At 39.1% G+C, this 21,318-nt stretch overlaps 1 protein-coding gene across 2 annotated transcripts in view; it reads right to left on the bottom strand.

Moving 5' to 3' along the window:
• Positions 1-4,705: 4,705 nt before the first annotated feature.
• The window catches only part of LOC146454102 (uncharacterized), a 392,508-nt gene continuing 375,895 nt past the window's right edge, over positions 4,706-21,318 (bottom strand). Inside the window, exons 2-3 of one of the 2 annotated variants that reach the window (XM_085095881.1) lie at positions 7,195-7,879; positions 4,706-6,592 (exon numbers count right to left, since the gene is read on the bottom strand). In XM_085095881.1, coding sequence (XP_084952007.1) covers positions 6,427-6,592; positions 7,195-7,682 — 654 coding nt within the window. In that variant the 5' untranslated portion in view covers positions 7,683-7,879 and the 3' untranslated portion in view covers positions 4,706-6,426. The remainder of the gene's footprint in view (positions 6,593-7,194; positions 7,880-21,318) is intronic. The other variant, XM_085095880.1, reaches the window with a different exon arrangement.

The raw sequence follows: 21,318 nt of genomic DNA, 5'->3' as shown, positions 1-21,318 counted from the left end.
CCCGTGTTGATGTCTATGTTGACAACAAGGTCCTCAAGTCTGCACTGGACAACGATGGTTGCAGGAATTCCGAAGTTAACGAGGTCATCAAGGGGATACGCCGCTGCAGTCGCGACCAGAACTTCAGCATTCAAACTTTCTACGTGCCCTCGAAGAGTAATCCCGCTGATGAGCCCTCGCGAAAGCATTCAGATTTGGACTGCATGCTATCTCCTGAAGCTTGGCTTTGTGTGGAGCGTTTTTTCGGTCCCCATTCTTTCGATTTAATGTCCTTGGACAGCAACTGTCAGAGGAACAGAAACGGTACCCCCCTCCCCCACTACACGCCTTGGTCTACCCCCGGATCCGCTGGCGTCAACGTTTTCTCCAATCCCCTTCCGTCGGGACACAATATTTACGTGTTTCCACCTTTCGTTCTTATTGGGCCTTTTCTTCGCTACGTCATCGACCAAGAATTCCATGGCGCCTTTTCACTTATTGCCCCAGATATTCGTCCTAGACCTTTCTGGTGGGCAACCGTCCAAGCTTTCGTAGTCGATCGTTTTCTTTTGGGCAAGAAGGGTTCAAGTTCGGTTCTTCTTTTTCCTTCCCGGCATTCCCAGGAATGGGTGTCCCGCCCCCTACAGTGGGATCTCTGGGCGTTTCGGTGTGTCTGCTAGTGTTAACATCTTCGTCATATCGTTACCTGGATCCTTAGGTTTCAAGGCCTTGGAAAGCTGCTCGGCGTTGTCCCGCTTGTTTATACCCTAACGATGTGGACGGGAACTTTTGTCAAGCTTGTGGTTCACGGACGTGTGTTAAGAAGATTGCTGTGTCAACCAGTACGGTGGACCATGCGGAGATTGCCAAACGTTTCCAAGAATTTACAGATGTGTTTAAAGGCAAGCCCTACCAGCGACAGAAGTCCGCCCTTGAGCAGCAGCTTTTGGATTTCCTAGCTACTCTATCTCCCCCGAAAGACACTTCGTCATGTACTTCTGACGATATTATTAGATTCTTGATTAGCAAAGACAAGTCAGGAAGGACGGTGTTACATAGTCAATCTTGTTCTAAAGTTGATTGTAATTGTCCGACTCGCTTAGCTGCTGGGTCGGTAGATTCCTTGTTAGGGAAGTTGAGGGCCATCTTTAATAAGCTAGGCCGTTTGCACGATTCTAATCCCGTGGCACATCCCAGAATTAAAGAGTATCTTAAATTTGTTCGGGAGGAGCAGGCGGATAAAGCTATAGTGCCAACCCAGGCAGTCCCTTTGTTTTTTGTTAAGTTTTCTAAATTAATAAATTTTCCTAGGGGTTCTATTACAGCCAGCGGTCACCTTTCCTCTGTCGATAAATACATCTTGGTTAGGGACACCACCTTCTTCGTTGTTGATTTCTTTACCGGAGATCGGGCGTCGGATCTCGGGCGCCTTTTGGCGAATCAAGTGTTTAGGCTCAGAGATCGTAAGGGGTTCTTGCTTAACTTTACACTAAGACTTTTCGGGGTGATTCAGCTCGTCCATTTATTTTAGAACCCTTTAGGGCTACCGAGGTCTGCCCCGTTTCTTGGATTCAATATTATCTGTCCGTTTGTCGGTTACTTGCCATCAAGCTAGCTGGCGGGTATTTGTTTAGGACTACTGACCGTCGTAAAGTTGTCTGCTCAAGACCTTTTATTGGCTCTGCAGTTAACAACCGTCTGCGCAAGCACCTCGCAGACGCGAAGATAGATAGCGGGGAAACACCTCATAGCTTTAGGCTCGGTCTTTCGAACACCCTTAGCATGATGGGCTGTTCCCCGGACGAGATCTCTCGCTACGTAGGATGGAGGGGTAACAGTATGGTTAGCCATTACACTAAAATGTCCTCTGTCGCTAGCTCCTCTCCTGTCGCTAAGAGCCTTCTTTCGGGTACTGAACCCCTTGATAAGACCCCCACCTCTCACCCAAGCAACCTCCAATGTATCTTTTATTTACGAACTAATCGTACTTTAGTCCAGGGCGGAGTATTCATTATTGTCATTATTGGTTAGGGGTTTCTGAGTAATGGGAGGAAATAAAGAATTGTACCCCCTATTGGTCTTTTGTCGTGGTGATTTCTTTAGTGCATCGGTCGTCTTGATCGTTAAGGTCTTGTGGTGAGGGCAGGAGCGAACTCTTCCCATAACTTAACCTTAAGCGATGAGGTTATGAGTATGCAGTGAGGATATTATACTATTCTCACTGCATAATTAATTAGCTCATAGCAGAGTTTTTCATAATGTGTTTGAATTCCCCCGTTTCCGCGCATGCCTGCTGCGATGGTGATGCTTTGCGGCCTTAGGGTATATATTTCGCCACCCCGCTTGAAACGTGGTCTTTTTAACCGTACTCCGGGACGATGGCCGAATTTCGCGACCCACCCACCTCCTCTGGTGGCGGTTGACAGCATTCCACGTATTATCCTCGTTGCATGCCTATTGCCTCAACAGTCGCGAACTCTTCCCATAACTTAACCTTAAGCGATGAGGTAATGAGTATGCAGTGAGGATATTATACTAATTTTTTTCGTAGCGTACAAAACAAACAAAACCGACAAGAACAGTTCCCATTATACACATGTAATTAGGAGAGAATACAAGTTTAATTCAGGAGCAAACTAACAACGATAAATCAAATGTTAGGCATCAATCAATTGTTCACCTGCGCTGTGAAGCTTCCTACCGCTTGGAAATCACACGAACATATATCGATAAAAATAGCAAACGAGGGATCCAAAGAAGGAACTTGCGGAGTAATTTCTTCCTGCTCCTTCCTCCCATCAAAAGGACACTTTTGTGCTCCGTTATCGTTCGTTGAAAGCACTTGGACGCCATGACTGATTTCAGTTTCTCAACCAAACAAAATAAAATCAATCCGATCCAAGTCTTTAGCTTTTGACACAAATAATCTTTTGCTGTTTCTTGTGAGAGACACTAAAATTAACCTTTAGGAATTTCCTTCCTAGCTGCAGCACTTGATTTCCATGTGTTTTTGGTACAAAGAACCCGGCTTAAAGAGTCGAACTTCGAAAGAACCTCAAAGAACTTGTTTTTTTGGACACAAAATGCAGAAACCAACAAAATGTAAAACTGTCGTGCTCAGCCAATCAGGAGCCAGTTTTTTTGTAGCCTGCGAACGCAGACGTATTTCCGGCTGTCGCTTCACTCCGCCGAGAAATAACGTCTGCGAAAACGAGCCGAGAAAAAATTTCCGTGACGTCAAAGCTTTTGTCTTGTTGTTAGCCAATAAAATTCCCTGATAGAATTTGACACTCGCGTACACGCGCGATGCAGAGTGAGAGACGCGGGAACCCGGCGATTTAGAACTGGCATTTGCTATGAGCTCGGGCGAAACACCCGTAAAAGATTTCTACGTCTGAGGTTTGTTTTCTATGCAAAGTAAAAGTTTCCAGTGAAGAGAAGATAAAAGTGTTTGGAAAAAGTTCTCTGGAAATTCACAAATTAATACTGCGTTCAACTGAAGTCGATCTGACTGCTTACGTTGGAAGCTTTGCCGCTCCAAATGTTATAATCGTCTGCTTCGCTACAAGAGGGCTTTGGACAAAGTAGCAGATTTCGAGAAGGAAATCAAACAAGATTTTAAAAATGATGGCCCGTTCCGTGTAAAACGACTCGCTAACGAGCTAGGACAGACGCCAGAGGCGAAAAAGAGTCTGCTTTGAAGGTGCGAATGTAAATAATCGCTCGCAATTAAATGTAATGTTCGATCCGAGCTTTGGTACTTCTTCTTTTGAAAGCTCTTATCCGCCTCCTGTTGTCACTTTTGGTGCTGTTAGCCTTATTGCCCCAGTAGCTTTGCTTTCGCCACGTCGTTTTCTCGTTCCAAACGGCTTGCTTGAAAATGCTTCTGGAGGAGTAACATCGGGCTTCACTGACCGAGTGTTGACCTCCACGCCGAAGTGCACACAAAGATTACAATAAACAAACATGATGCAGTTGATGATATATTCGTTTAACCCTTTAAACCCTACGATCAAGATTTGAATTCTCACTTGTTGCCCCTATTCATTTCCTACAGAAGAGGAGGGGAGAGGTTGTTTAAATATCCACCAAATTCATCTTGTGTGAACCATGTTTTACAAAGCATTCATGCTGATCACTCATAGGGCTTAAAGGGTTACAACAGGCTCTCCGTGTGGTATAAAATGACAAAATAAATAATTGTAAGTTGAAACCCTTTCATAGAATGGTATGTCACAAGCAGTCAAGATGCAAATCTAGCTACACTGTATTTTAATGGTCTCTTGTAATCAACTAGTCTCCTTCGCAGCCGTTATTTAAGGTCGTCACGCAACGCTCCTCCAAATACGCGTTTTAAACGCGTTTAATACGCATTAAAACTAGCGGGGAGGAGCGTTGCGTGACGACCCTAATAACGGCTACGAAGGAGACTAGTAATCAACATGAGAACCCCTTAAATGCAATGCATAGGTGGTGAAAAATTGACATTGAATGTGATGGCTTTCTCAGAAATGTGCATATTTGTCAAGAACCACTCACAAAAGTTCTGATTAACATTTGGCAGGAATACACTTCAGGAAACCAGGTGGATTATTTCAAAACAACTAAAATTTAACAGTGGAAATTTAAAGAACAATAATCCAGTTTTCCTTTAACAAAGGAGATCTAAAAAGTTGTGGGAAAAATATCACTGGAAGAGTGTTAACACAAGAACATTGTTTACAAGTTTGTTTCAGATAAATTATGGGAGTAATATATTACATGATGTAGCAAGATTCTCAGCAAACATACAAAACCTGTTTAATTAAAGGCATGTTTATAGCACAGTTATCGGATTGTTTCTATGGAAATAACACATGTCAGAAGTATCAAAAACTGTGTTCAGCCACATACGCTAAGCCAAAATCAATATTAAGTAACTGTAATCTTAACTACCAGCATGCAAACGTTCTTGTTAGAGTAATCTATTGTGTAGTTCCAGAAAATGTCCATACTCCCCCAACAGAAGGGATTGGAAATTCCGGAGGGGTGGGGGTTCTCAAAGGCCCAAATATGTAAGTAAATGTATGAAGCTTGACTGGAATTTCCAGAGAGGTGAGGGAGGGGGGGGGGGGGGGGGTCTAAGGAAAAATCCATCCCATGGGAAAGGTATGGATAATTTTTGGAACTACACATTCTATTGCAGCTGCAAATGAAAAAATGCTTTTAAATGTTGTGTGAAACCACATTTCAAACATTAACCAGGGGTCATACAGAACTTTTAATTTCAGAATATTTTCAGAATAACTTCAAGCATATTGCATTCTTTTCACACTTTTTAAGGGCTGTAAATGCAATAAGTGCCAAAAGCAATTGTTGCAACTAATTAAAAATTGGTTCATGCTTAGCGTGCGTATATCGAGTTATGGATGCACGCGGGAAAGTTTGGAGAGCACGAAAGAGGCGTAAGAGTTGCGGGAGGTGTAGCCGAGAGCAACTCTAGCTTCTTGAGTGCTCTCCAAACTTCCCAAGTGCATCCTTAACTCGAAATATGCACAGCTAAAAGCATGAAGCAATTCTTTTATAACATAGTTAAAATAAAGTAAAGATTTGGAAAACAGGTTTTGTTTCCTGATTAATTACAAAATTCTCTGTAAAAAGAAGAAAAGTGAAAGTGATTTCTCATATCGGTTTAATCTAAACATTTCATTAAACTTTGACAAGCTCTTATGAATATACATTTTTTATGGTGTTGTCTCTCAGTAAAACATTTTTCATAACATAGTGCGTGCATGCTTCCCCTATCTGACTTGCACATGTCATCCAATGGACGCATGGCTGTGCGTATGTTGAGAAATGTACCATGATGACGCCAATAGTAATTAGATTAGGATGCACGCACGCTATGTTATAGAACGCGAATAGGTCCGTGATCACTCTGGAAGGATGCAAGGGTGTGGTCCTTGTTTGACTGTGGGGTGCAAAAGTGTAGCATTTCTAGCAATTAGCAACACAGCCTTTGGATCTCTTTCTTCTGAGCTATAGATTTTGTCCCCAAGGAGGGTCTTCAGTGTTGAGTACACAACGGCACATTGTTTGATAGTTTGCGTGTAAATGATGGTTCTGGTTGCTGCTGAGCCACAGTCTTTCAACTCATCGGCTATCCAGGAGAAATACTCTGTAAGGCTAGCATTTTTCCCCATGTATTGTACAACATAGGCTGTGTTTTCTTTGTTTGGGTTTTCATGAACAATGTGGAAACCATCCATTAGCAGCACTTTAAATATTGTGCCCCTGGTATCCTTTGTGGCCTTGGCAGTCAATGCAGTGAATGGGGTTCTTGGAAGAAGGGACCAGAACTCGTGCAAATGCGAAAACCAAACTCGAAAAGCTGCATGTTTGTTCGTTTTTGACTTTCCCCTAGAATGGAAAATATACTTGTATAAACATGTAAGCTTAAACGAAATATTAGCCAGCTAGAACATTCAGTTTTTCCAGTGATCTCTCCCTTGTGTCTGTGGTAGCTGTCACTGTAAGGGCAACGAAAGGAACTTCCAAAAGCAGGGACCTGAACTCATTAAGTCTTGAAAACCACACTCTGAAGGCTGCATGTTTATTTGATTTTGATGTACCCCTACAAAAATATGAAAACCACATAAGTTGGACTCCTTTGGGTACTGGATGCAAATGAAGCACATTGTTGAACCATTGCTTGTGTATTTGGTCCAGTATTGTTTCTATTATTTTACGCCATCTGTGTCCAGTACACCAAGTAAGAGCCATTATATAGTTGTGTGTTGTAGACATTAGCATAAAAATAATAAACTGCAACAGGGTAGAGGCCAGGAATATGTAAAGCATAAATACATTCGCATGACCCTTCCCATAAATCACGGTGAAAATAACAATTTCAACAAATAAACGAATGTACTGCATGCATCACCTTCTGAATTTAAAGGAGATGTCATGTTTCAAAATAATTTGCATGCACTCAACAACAATTTCATTTCATTGTCTGAAATTGACATAATATTAATTAAAAAAAAGTACGAGGAAAAACAACCAAGTAAAGCTTGACCTAGATTAGATATACTTAAGAAGCGCGATTTCAGGTAAGCAACAAAACAAAAGAAAATCTCGATCTGAGACATTCTGAAAGATGCTCATTTCACAATTGTTCATTTCGTTCCATTTGGAGGAGGCAATAAGTCAAGTAAAAGTCCCTGTATAACTTACCAATGGGATATTATATGAGCTTCATCAATAGCCACAGCTCGTACGGACTTCTTGTAACTGTCGCTTGAGACGATTTTACGCCACCTTTCATCGCCCAACCATGTTTCTGGCGATCCGTAAACAATAGAATACTGGCCATTTTCCACTGCTTTCCTCTGCGATTCAGTGATTATATCGCTCAGACAAATAGCACTTATTCCAAGCGAGGTTAATCGACTTACTTGGTCTTTCATTAGGCTAACTAATGGCGAAACTACGATTACTATATTTCTCTCACGTACTGGCTCCAGCGAAGCAAACACTTCGGGTAATCCCTGAAATATCATTGACTTTCCAAATCCAGTAGGTAAATTCACGAAAACATCCTTATTTTCCAGAGCGATGCATCTTATGGCCTCTTCTTGTTGTTGATTGAGCTTCTGTATTCCAAATCTTTCACAAACTTTTCTGAACGCCAACTCCACACAAGACTCAACATCGTCCGCCATTTTTTTTACACGCGTACTCGTGTGCCTCACGCTAGACACGCGTGTTTAGTTCTGGACTTTTCTGAACCAAATTGTGATTGGTTCAAAAAGAATGACGTCATGGAAATCGTTTGTGGGTTCGTTTTCGCAGACGTTATTTTTCGGCGGAGTGAAGCGACAGCCGGAAATACGTCTGCGTTCGCAGGCTAGTTTTTTTGCTGCTCGACCAATCAGGAGTAAGTAATTTTGCCCTGGTGAAAGGAGAATTACGAGAAACTGCCCTCTGTTACAACAAATCAGCATTCAGTAATTTTGCCCTCTGTTTTACATTGTTATTGTTGATGAGCAGTTAGCTGCATATGCATTAAAAATGTACTAAGTATATAACTGCAGAATTGATGAGGAACTCATAAGGTTATTACGTTCATACAATAAGCAGACTTCTATTGTAGAGCTCCGCTTTTAGGCTTGGCTAAATATATATATATATATTAAGAGATTTTGGTAACCCATGTAAGCGAAAAATTTTGGTTATGACGTCACTGTCCGTCCGGCCTACGTTACGTACGTCCGCCTCTCTACGTAAGCCTTCGGTGAAATGTCACACTCAACCTACGTTTTTTCGGCGGGAAGTGGGATGGCTTTATACTTCTTTTAGAAAACAAACGAGAATTTTGAAGAACACTGATTTCTTATATTCGTTGAATACGTTGTCAAACTACATATGTCGAGAAAGTAGGCGACCAATAAGCAAATTTGAACCCCGAGAGCGACGAACAAACAGGCGAAATGTCAGTTGAAAACAAACATGTGGTGGGCTGGGTGAGTAAGCAACTCGCAAGTCGCATAGAAATTAAATGCATTTTTGCAGGCAACTGTCGGTAATTTTCCATATTTAACATACTTCAAATTATACACAAATACTTAAATCGTTGCCGTACGACAAATATTCGGACCACAACCAAACATTATTTTTCCTGTATTCTCCGTTTGTTAACGTTTACTAAGAGACTAGAATTATTTCTATAAGAGAAATATTCACAGAGTTATGAATTGTTTTGAACATTTTGTGCTGGACTTGTGTAATTCGTTCGCAATTCACAGCGCATAAGTTTTATAAACACGCTTTAATTTTAAGCGCTCACTGAAATATTTCGGGCCACATTATTTTTCCTGTATTCTTTACTTAAATTTTAGTTAGAGACTAGAATTATTTTTTCAGGAGAAATATTAGTTGGCTTCACACTAGAGCTTGTAAGTATAAGCTAAGTGCACTTGGAACCTACTTTCAGTGTGAAGGGGTAAAACCTACCAACTTGAACTTTACTTAGTGACCATGGAAACGTTCGTAGTTCAAAGAAGCCGAAGTACGCCGCTAAGTATGGCCAACACCACACTTGAGAACGTACTTGACCAATAGGAAAAGGGAAACCAACTGAAAGCCACGTGCTGCGGTGCCACGACAGATAAACATTTTGCCGTAAACTAAAATCAATCCAAAAAAAAATCAAAATGGATGGCTGGAGATACGCCTCGCAGTTTGAGGACTCCGCGTACGAAATCACACAAAGCGTTGAACGTTGGACGAGTCACGCGGAAATGCATTTTCCAAAGCAGATCCATGTCGCGGTTAGCTAAAAGCAGTCTAAACCAATTTTGTGGACGAGGCCATGCCCAAACCCTGTGGCAATTTCTTTGCCGAAAACCACGTTGCTGAACAATGTCGCCTTTTATTTTGAGTTGTCGTCAAGTACTCGTAAACAATGAAGTACCTATGCATTTCCTGTAATGTTAAAACTCTCTGGGTTAAAATTAAAGACAAAATTTTACATAAAACGTTTTTCCGTTGCAAAGGCTCCATGATTTTCCGGCGAGCAATCGCATTTCTGATTTTACCGCGAACGATGATTGACAGCTTGTGCTTCAAGTGTATACTTTGTCACCAGGTATGAAGCCAAGTTTCCTAAAGTCCGTCTTGAGATTTTCAAGTGCACTTGAATCAAGTGCTTACTTGAAACTAACTTAGCTTGTAGTGTGAAGCCAACAATTCCTAGAGCCATTAATTGTTTTGAACATTTTGTGCTGGTCATTCGCAGTGCATATTTGTAAACAGTACGCCCTAATTTTAAAGTAAGCGTTCAAATATTTCGAACCATAACCAAACATTATTTTTCCTTTATTTCTTTTCTTGTAACGTTTATTATGAGACTATAATATTTCTGTACGAGGAATATTTACAAAGTAATAAATTTTGAAACAAATCTTTTATTTTTATCCGAGCGGCCAAATTGCACGCGTGGAAACATTACGTGCACATGGTAGCCCAATTTTCATTATTGTACGCATTTCAAACTTTACACAAATGCATAATAGTTTCCACAGGAGAAATATTTGAGAAAAAGCGTAATTTTTTCATCCACAAGTGTTTTATGCTCTCGAATGTCATCGGAATTCAGCAATGTGATCTCGCACGATCAACAAGAACAGCTTATGGTTCAAAACATTTTCCGCTTACGCGTAAAAAGTTTGATTTATGTGCACTTAAGATATATATATATAACTCAAGAGAGGATGAAGAATTTGTAACGTTATTACGTTCATACAATATGCAGAGTAGCATGTATATAATGCTATTAAAAAGGAATTGTGGAGCTCCGCTTTTAGGCTTAGCTAAATATATATATATTAGTATATAATTATATGACCCACGAGGTTTATATTAGGAACGCTAGTAATCAGAAAAGGGAACTATCATTTCTAGAAAAATTAATTTCTTGCATTAAAATATCGTAGCAGTTCAACAAAATTTACTTTAATCTTACACAACAAACTATTCTAATTGAACTGAAATAAAGATTATGAAAGAAATTAAAGATTTTGCTGCGTGTGCACGTAAGCAGCACTACCTAAATATGTGCTTTCTAAAGCATTCAAATAAAAATATCTCAAAGCAGAGTATTAAACTTTTCTTTAAATCGCGATATATAGTGGCCAACCGTATGAAATTTAAATTGATGCATAAAAAAATGGGGGTCACCGTGCTCGTTTAGAAGAAAAGGACCATTTATTTTCCTGCCGAGCTTAACCTCAAGGAAATCCCGTAATGTTGTGCGTACGCGCGCTCGTGCGCGCGCTAAATGACGCGAAAAATTATGCACAGCAAGGATGCGCAATGCAATTCAGTGGAATCACCTTAAAAGGACCCTTGGAACAAGGTTCTAGCGGGCTTAAGAAGCTACTACGGCGGCGGCAACAACAACGGGACAAAACAATAGGATTTTTTTAAAAAATGAGAAAAACAAAGGCCTTGCACGTGTGTTTTATAATTTTTGTACATTTCTTCACCGTGCTCGGCCAAACAACAACGTGAATTTACCAAATTGAAGGTTTTGTGGAGAACGTGATCGTGTGAGCACATGAAGGTAAACTTTTTTTATTCTGTCTCAACTTCAACGCCGTTCTCACCTTTTCTGTTATTGGATAGTTCGGCCACATTGTACGTGTTGAACGAATTGGAATATAGTAATCGCAAAGTAGCAAAAAGTAACGCAAGTTAATATTTCCAAGTGACGTTTTCGTTACCGCTAACGTTGTCGTCGTGGTTTCTTTAAGTCCCTATTATTGGGAAGAGCTCTGATACCTGACGATTTCTGAAATATCGGCAACAAACTTACAGAAATAATATACAAAATAATTACCTGTGGCTCGAAGAATCGCTACCAGATCAATTCAATTCAATTCAATTCAATTCAATTCAATTTATTAAAGCACATTTTTCACGAAGGTAAGGCAAGAATGCACTAGCCCGCAAATAGCATAGGCTAATCTAGGCGGGTAGTGCAGTTGATTAGTATATATTTACAGAATATAATTTAAAGATATACCAATAATTAATGTGTAATAAGTTAAGTAAAAAATAATGACTGTCTAAATTAAAATTAAGAAAGTTTCATATTAGCTAATCATACCACTGATCTTTGAAGTTTTTAATAATATTGTTGACGTCAACATAAATTTAGGACCGTTACCATTCCTTCTATATGTTAACGACATTCAAGCTTCATCTAGTAAACTAGATTTCTTTTTATTCGCTGATGACACGAATCTGCTATTTGCTGACAAATGCTTAAAGACCCTGGAGCTTATAATAAACAAAAATACAAAAATAAACAGATCGCTACAAACAATAGAACTCTGAACCAAAAAAACTAAAAAACTGAAAAAGCCTGTGACTGAACAACCCATAACGTTCGAAAGATCGCCATCCGAAGATTACAGAGAGATTTAGGGCTTGACGTCTCGGAGTCATCTTGATTCCATTATCAACAAAAAAAATCAGTTTGTGAACGCGGCACTCTATAGACGTCTCAGGATTTTACCGACCACTGATCAATCTCGTACCCAGAGTCCTCAGGCTGTTTGGCCAGCGGTTAATCGCCAAGAGACGCTTGGGAACTGGAATTTTATTACCGCAAGATTTCTGCAGTAAAACAATGTAAGCCTTCAAGGAGCAGCCAATCCAAAAATTTGATTTTTTTTCGAATTCCCTAGAGTATCTCCTGGGGACCAAGCGCTGCCCAAAGAGCCTTAGGACTCTGGGTACTAGATTGATCACTGATCAGCGAACTTGAGGACTATGGTGGCGAGATAGTCTTTTACGGGGTAAACGCAACCTCGTCCCCAGGGACTGTAGGCAAGTTATTTCCAATGCCATTCATTCACCTAACTTGAAGTTTTAGAAACGATTAAATTATCGCTCAGCTTCAGCAAATTTAGAACTCAAGTTAAAATTTCCTGGTTAACTCAGTGGTTTTTTTTAGTGTTAACACGTTTGATTATTTGAAGACCAATTGGACAAGTCCGGATTTATAAGTGGGCTGATACCCGGACCCTTTCTCTGGATCCGCCACCGGAGCCAATCTTGTCAAGACTTTGCACCAATAATTTTTTGCCAAAAATTGCGCTAATAATTTTACCATAAAATTTCGTTAATCTTTCAAAAAATTGCGCTAATAATTTTCCAAGGTGAAACCAATTTTTTTTGGATTTCTATATGAAAATTTTCAAAAACAAAAACTGGTTTGTGATTAAAGAGATGGCACTAATAATTTTATAAAAAATTAGTGCAATGAAAATAGACCAAAGTTGTGTCGGAGTAATAGCATCATCATATGGTTCAGCCGAAACGAGATGATGGAGTCACCGCTTTAATGGTATCGTTTACATTCATCAAAACGCAAATATTCACAAGTCCCTCCATAGACATAAATACCTCCATAGACATAAATACCTCCATAATGATTTCTGAAAATGATTTCATAGAAATTTGTTATGACTACAACATTACTATCACAAATTTCATATTCAATTACTTCAACCGGACGTCCAGAATATATAAGATCAATTGCTTTCACATTTTTTTCATAAAAACATTTTTTGCAAACTGAATGGATTTTATCTTGGTAAAAAAATTGCTGATAAGTAGTTTGTTTTTTGCAAATTCGGCAACGCGTTAAATTAATCATTACTTTGTTCATTAAGAAACGATCAAATTCTTGTGGTTGCATATGTTTACAGTTTTTTACAATCATCTTCATGTGTTTTTTGGCTTTGGCAGGAAATTTTATGATATATTTATTTTCCATTTCTTTATACTATTAAATAGTAATATCTCTTTAAGCCTTTTCGGAAAAATTCTGTATATTCGTACACAGCTTGGTTTCACTTTCTCGGAAATGATGTAATGCAGTGGGGCTCTCCGGCTTACGTCTAAATTTAGTCTATTGTGTTCAAGGTCATGAGACAGTCGTATGATTCTCTCGACAAATCACAATCAAACAAGTAAACTTTATGAGTAAACATTATGAGTAACCTTTATGAGTAAACTTTGTCAGCAAAGTATTCTTTTACTAACGATCTTTACTGAGAAAGTTTATGCAAAAAAAAAAAAAAACCCTGAAGATGCCGAAGTCTATGTCAACTCTATCCCCCTAGCGATGAGGAGGATAAAGATGATTAACGCTGTAATAAGAAGTTTGCTTTGTACTTGAAATGTTGAACGATTTGAATAAAGAATTTTCAGTAAATTCTGAGCGTGTTTTATTTTTTTCAGTGCACGCCAAACTTAACATGCAAATTAAGCAGCCAGGAATCGATCAACTGCAATATTCTTATTCGGAGCAATGTGATGAAGAAAGACAACATAAAGACTGTTTTTACTGTTTAATCCCCGACAAAGCTCAACTTAATTAACATCACAGCTTAAGTAACGGTGCGTGAATCGAAACACGCGTCTGATGTCTGATCTCATCTTTTATAACCAACAAAATCACATAATCTCGATCAAATTCATCCAAAATAGTATCAAAATGTATGATTACTACTGAAACGCACAATTCTTGAATAATATGCTTGGCAATAATCGCTTTTTTATACGCTTACGGACAATGAAAATAGACTATAGAAATGAATGAACAACCTAACTTCCGCGGGTTATCTTCGAGAGCGATTTCAACACCGTTCAAAAATTTAGCGTAGGAACACCAGGCAAAAAACTGACCTCACACTGCCCAAGTGTAGGTTTGCGAAAGGCCAAAGGGCTTTCACCTTCCGTGGAGCAAAAAATCTACAATATTAATAATTTATCGAAGCATATCAGAGACACGGCAAAACTTAGCGTTTTTATAAAAGGGGCTTTTTAAGAATCTTTTTTTAATTTATAGGTTTTTTATTATCGTATTTTTTCTTTCTCTCCATATTATCATTTAAATGTAAATAGTTTTCATTATTATTATTATTATTATTATTATTATAATTATTATTTTCATGTTCATGTATGACGGAAGAGCCCCCAAGGGGAGCCATACAATAAAGTGTGTATGTATGTACTATATGATTCATGTAGGACCATGTATCCAAAAATAACTTCAAAAACCTGTCAAACTGGTGATACCGACCATGACTGCCATAAGTTAAAACTAGAGAATGACATCATTGACAAACTTGTCAAACCAGTTCATAACCTGTTGGTAAGACTAAACTAAAATATGCCGTCATCCTATAATGAGTGATCAAGACAATAGGCGATGACGTCATCGTCGTTAATTTATTCCCCCTCAAAATAATGAGATTCTGAGGCCTAACTGGTGCCCCCCTCACTACTGCTGACGCATTTAATTTCCTACGCTAAACTTTACCACTATGGAAGTATTGTTTAATTCAAAGTTTTCCGTAGGTTTGAGTCATATAATCCACTTGTTGCGTATTCTTTGACTCGGCTCTTTCCGTAAAAATACTGTAGTGTCTCAACCTTCAAGGGAAAAGCCGTTGGGAGAGAGATTGGCATTTCCTCACTAGATGTGTTATACATCTTCCTTTTTTTATTTTAAATTTTGTAGGTTCTTTGCAGGCAAAGGGCATTTCTCAAAAACACACATCCGCTTGATTCGGCTATCTCGCCCCATCGCTCTGGTTTTTTTTAAGGCCAGGTCACGCTATTCTGGGGAATTTTAACACATTCAAACTGATCACAGATTAGAATTGAGTGAAACCTCGAGTAACCGCTTAAAGCTATAAAAAAAAAACACAAAAGAATAACAATTAAAGCAGTTAACAAAGAACATGGAGAGATTGAATTAAAGGGGAAGTATCACAAAACTAGACAATTATTTTTGGTTTCTGTTGTCAGACAAACAATTTTGGGTTTTGAAATGACATCAAATTTTCGTGATACTTCCCCTTTAAGGTAAACACGAAGAACGGCGGCCTGATTTTTTCAAGTTTGTCTCGATTTGTATGAATTCATCTTCGTTTGTAACGTGGCCGTGATTTCATCAATAAATGACTTTTACGTCGCCATTTTCCATTTAGAGAGCCGCGACCTACACTCACCGCGACCTACAATTGTAGCCCCTTCAAGGTGATTGACAGCTCATGCGATTCAAAATTTCATAGATGACCTGAGAAAATTCGAGGTTTCGAGTTTGAGTATGGCTGTGGATATAAGATTTGGAACTGGCTTTTGGCTTGTTGTACATTGCTTATTTCATTTAACAGGTACGTGTACTATTCGTTGGTGGTGGTTTTGAATTCGTACTGATTGCACTAGGGGGTTTTACTTGGTGATATTACAGTAGAGACAGTACAATTTAATCGATTACTTTATTTTCGCTGTGGCTGTTCAGTCATGAACAGTGATAGGTGTTTATCGTGTCCTCCATTCTTATAGTGCGCAGTGGCATCGGATGACTGTAATATAGGGTGTACAGCTCTCGAGAAGTTTCCAATATTCCAAGGAACATTGTTGGCCAGTGTAAGCTTGTCTGAAGAATTGCGTTTGTGAGCATATTTATGAATTTAACAATGAGTGTTGCTATCAGCATACTGATTATAAAGGACAAAGAAATGGAAATTATCTAAATCAGCTTAACGTTGAGTCCTCGCCGAGTGTACCGAAAGTTCAAATTGTCTAATTTGAGCTTTACGAAAGGGTTACGTGGATGAAGTCCCAATCAATCTAAGTTTTCCTGCATAGTTGAGTTCGACTGCATAATTGGCAGCGACTTCAAGATGTCTTTAATTTGCATCGGCTTGTGCGCTATAACCAGATGACTTGTCTTGCAATATTCAGTAATCTCTGGAAAGTAGTAGCGTAGATAACGTTTTCACAACTTTCTTTTAACGGAGTCGACAATCACCGTGACAAAAAGACCCATATTCCTTACAAGTTAGCAATTTAACTGTGTGAGCATGACCAGAAGCTCAACAATCTGATTATATTAATACACCAGCGTGTCACTGAGCCGGAAAATAATGGCAAACGCTTCCGGTGCCAAGTTTCTAATAACTAATCGGACATTTCGAATGCAACTGAATCATTTAGACTTTAGCTACGTAGACCCTACCAAGGCCGCAATAGAGATGGTTTCGGAACAGCAAAGCAATTTAGTCAGATGACTTACGTACGTCGCCTGCTTTAAAGGGACCTTAAGCAGAGACGACGACGACGCCGACGAAAATGGAACTTAAAAAATTACCCTCGCGTCTTCTGAATAAATTCGCGATGATTTATCCTCTCTAATGTTGTGTAATGTAGCCGAACTATCGAGGAGCTAACGTCGTAGGGGCGCCTTTAAAGTTCAGAAAGAGAAAGGAAAATTAATCATCATGCGTTCACGTAATCCACGTTGTTGTTTTGCAGAGGACGGCAAAGAAATGTACCAAAGTGTATAATGCACGTGCAGAGCCAGTGTTTTGCTAATTAAAACTGTTGTTTTCTGACGTTCTCGTTGACGTCGTCGTCGTCGCTGCTTAACAAACATCCACCGAACCTAATTTATGACTGCTTAAGTTTGCTAAGTTCACTGTGTTTGTACTGAAGAACGTAAGAAGGCTAGAGCCGAGAAGATTCTCTTCATTGATGAGGTTACAATCTTCTCAAGTCAACTTTTACTTACGTTTCTTTTTAAATTGACTTGACTTACTTTATCACTAAGAGGTGACATCAACTGCTCTTCTCATCTGAATCCCAATTAACCAGAAGCTTCATTGTTTGCAGGCATGTTAGGTTTAGACACCGAAAGAACTTTTCAGAATTCCAGAAATTTCTCTCCATGAAAATCTAAACTGACACACCTCCACAACTGAAGGTATGACAAGTGAAATAACGTTTAAAGGAGAATTGGCAACAAACTAAGTTTTCGTGGAGGTCTTAGCCATAGTAAGCGAGAACTTTCGAACATGTCTACCTCAAGAAATAACGGTTAAAACTCAAAATAATCGATCAAGAGACCAGCATTACGGTCAAACTATCACGGATCGGAGTCTAAACGTGTAATCACAATTCTCTTTCAGGATCCAGATATGAAAAAACAACCGACATAAGAAATAATAATAATAATAATAATAATAATAATAATAATAATAAAAATAATAATAATAATAATAATAATAATAATAATAATAATAATAATAATAATAATAACAATAAGGTTCTTCTAGAGCGCAGCTGATATTCTAAGCGCGCTTTACAAATATAAGCCTTGAAAAAAAAAAAAAGATATCACACAATTCTATACAATCAGTTGATTAAATGAAAATGTCTTGAGCTTTCTTTTAAAGGAGGCCAAAGATAGTAGTACACCTTCATTGGAATTAACCCCGTTAGTAGATCTCCTTGGATCCCCTTAATTAATATTCCTAAAGGTCGAGTCCATGACGTCATCTATTGTTATATCCTAGGGAAAAAATGCCCTCCTCCATACTAATTAAGGGATTAGGTAGTGTCTTCCTACATGCTAATTAAGTGCCTAGCCAGTGTCTTCCTCCATTCTAATAAGTGCCGAGGTTTACTAATGAGCGTCACTCTAGTACAAAGGAAACAATAGACATGCCCAGGGTTGCCCGCTCTATACCTACTATGATTGGACTCTATTGTTAGAGTTAATAAAACAGCGCAAAATTTGAAAGCGTTATCATTCAACTAGAGCACAGATTATTTTATCGCTGCTGTACTTCGTAAGGATGGTTCCAAACATGCAAGTCGAATCGGCCGCTACACCTCTGTTGACAAAAGATAAAGCAAGCTCCTCACTCAGTCAGTTCTGTCCGTTTCATCCCCGCTCAACGTTGGAATTGGTAGAAAAAGCGCAAGGATTTAGCTATGTTTACCGTCCCGAGAAAATCTGCTTTATGTTTGCCCCTGCTTCAGAATGGACAGAGAACACAGAGCGTATCGCGCATCATACTCACTCTGATGAGAAAAAATATCCAGCTCAGTTGGTCTGTGATTGTTCTAACAAGCTAGCATTAAGAAAAAGTAAACAACCCTGGAGCCAGGATCGCATGTTTCTGACGTGCCACAAATAAGAGTGTAACTTTTTCATGTGGATAAGGGGCGGCTCTCATATTCACCTCAGCCACGGTTCACAAGAATCCATCCTTATAGCGAGACAAAGGAGATGTTTGAAAATCATCGCCAAGAGGTTAAACAGAAAGGACCTATTCAGCGCCAGAGCCATGCACGCAAATATGACGATTTTTAATGTGTGACAACGGATTCAACAGTCTAGGAAGTCCGAAAATATTTCACGGCCTTAGATACAGAAAAAGGATGGACGAACTATGGGAATCTTACAAGTGTTATGTACAAAAAATGAAAGAAGACTCTCGAGACGACCCAGATCCTACACTTTGTTTAGAGAAAGACAATTTGCTGCCTCAGGCATATTTCAAGTATGCAAGTGATGACGGCCATCATTCCGAAAGTTTGCGAGTGTTGAAGGTTTTGTATAAAAGACATATTGAAGGCAAACACGTACCTTTTGAAGGTTATGTCATCAGCCCCGAAGAACTTGAAGCGATAGAAAGAGATAAAAAGTTATCTTCTTATTCTAGAGCTTTTGCACAAGATGTACGCAGATCAAAATGTATTGCTATGCTTAACAATATAAGGAACCAAGATCTTCCTGTTTGTTCTAATTAAAAATATTACATTACCGTCTGTGTAGAAATAGAGCTGTCTTGAGATCCTTTGAAAGATTTTTAAAGTTTTTGAGTGAAATAAAGTTTTATTCATCTTTACACCGCGTTAGTCACTAATTATGTTTAACAAATGTTTGACTCGAGCTCTAAAATTTGCATTTTGAACTATCTCGTATGTCTTTTGTTTGACAAACAATAAGTCATACCCAACACCTACTCTGATTCGGTAGTCCCAGATGTATTGTTCAGTGTCTATAACAATACCCGAACCTGCTACACGCAGGCTATTTTATGCGAAATCTTCGTCCACTTCGATTCTCAGACCGTCAGTTCCTTAACAACATGGCTAGCAAGTTTACTGTTGGAACCCCAAACACCCTCGGAAAAGTGTGGAGTAGTGTTATTGAAATAGAATATCGGAAACTATTAGCGACCTGTTTCAAAACCCTGAGCGGAACAAGGGAATCATTACAGAAAGCTTAAGACAATTAAAAATTAGCGACGCCCAACACCCACGCGTGTGTCTGAGAAAAATAAAGACACAATCAATACCAAGAAAACGGAGATTAAGAAAACGTGGCTCGTAGAAAAGCCGTGAGCGCTCTCGTTCTTGTTTACAGAAAAGAGCTAAGAAAAGTACTCTTGGAGAATCTACAGTGGATGCGTGCAATGACAAAAGATCCCACCTTCAAAAAAGTGATGGAAACCCAAAAAGAGCTTAACCCTTTCACCGCTAAAGGCGACTAATGTCGCCGTTTTAGAGGCTACCACTTTCAAGATTGGCCACGTTCTCAAATCCAGAAATCTGGTTATTATGGTCTACTAATAGTGTTAATTAGTAAGTGTTTTAGGCTTTAAGAGCAAATGAACTGAGTTTATCTTCCGTTTGCCGTTCCATATCAACATTTATTTTCAAGCAAAACCAAAAATGCCCGTTTTCTGCGGCATCGACAAAGCTGAAAAACACACATCTTTGCTTTCAATTTTTTAATTCAAAATCTCATTTTAAAACCAAAATTCCTTCATGACAGCAAACCTTAATCTCATGACTAAGCATTTATCTCCAATTTTGCCCCTCACGCGTACAGCTGTTCGAACATCAGCCATTTGATTCGAGCCACTTTTCAAAGCCCGTAATTTCCCCTTTGCCGTCCGAGTTGCATTCTGGGTAATTTCGATACAACGACGAAATGGAGGTCTCGCCATCGTAATTCAGTAGTGTCAGTTAAGTGTCGAGCCACCCGGTCCTACTGGCAAAATATCGCACACATCGTTTTCTTTGCAAGTCAAATCTCCCCCAAATTGCCTAGGTAGGTCCGAGAATCCACCCACAGAACGGCCAGAGAGACAACTTCACTCGTGAGCCACCATGACTCGATACGAACACTTTTGGCATCCCAGTCGCTATGAAATCATCTCTCACCTCTGGATTCTTTCAGAGGATTGCCTCTACTCTCCATTCCAGCTTTATGATGCCAGCCTGGGAGCCTCTGCAGTGCAAAATGGCCCGAAAGTACACTTATAAACCGACAACTTACCGATTAGAATGTGTTTGTGCTCGCGAGCAAGACAACAACGGTTCAAATAGGTGACGTCACAAAAAACTTGAGTCCTCGTTATTGCAGAGCAGCGAACATTTCAAAGGAGATCTTCATATAGGACAACTGAATCCGTTTTGGTCATCTACATCGACATAATTGTCCAGAGAGACCAAGAAATTTGGCAGTGAAAGGGTTAAAGACACAGAAGGATTTGATTGGTTGGAATCGACGGAACTTGCTATCGATAAGCGGAAATTCTTACTCAATCGATTGTACGAAAAGCAGCCCATTCCACAAGATCAAGACTAAGCCTACTATGAATGTTATGAATTTTTTTTATTTCCTGGAACTTTGTATTGTTGCATTTTAATAAAAACTGTAAACAAGCAAACTTTAAGTGTGTTTATTGATGACTTGAAAATAATAACAATGATAGTAAACTTGTACAATAAATAAAAAATCTGAAATTTGAAATACGAATTACTAAAGCAAGATCAAAACTTCTTAATTAGACACTGTTATTTGTGATGACACTTTTAAATAAAGATGATGATTCCAAAGTTGAGAGCTGTTGCGGGACTAAGCGACGCGCGACACCCACGCGTGTGTCTGAGAAAAAAAAAAGACACATGACT

Source organism: Pavona decussata, unplaced genomic scaffold, assembly GCF_977016875.1.
Source record: "Pavona decussata unplaced genomic scaffold, jaPavDecu1.1 SCAFFOLD_315, whole genome shotgun sequence".
NCBI classification, from domain to species: Eukaryota; Metazoa; Cnidaria; class Anthozoa; order Scleractinia; family Agariciidae; genus Pavona; species Pavona decussata.
Note: the sequence above shows the minus strand (reverse complement) of the source record. Positions and strands in the feature narration are given on the sequence as shown.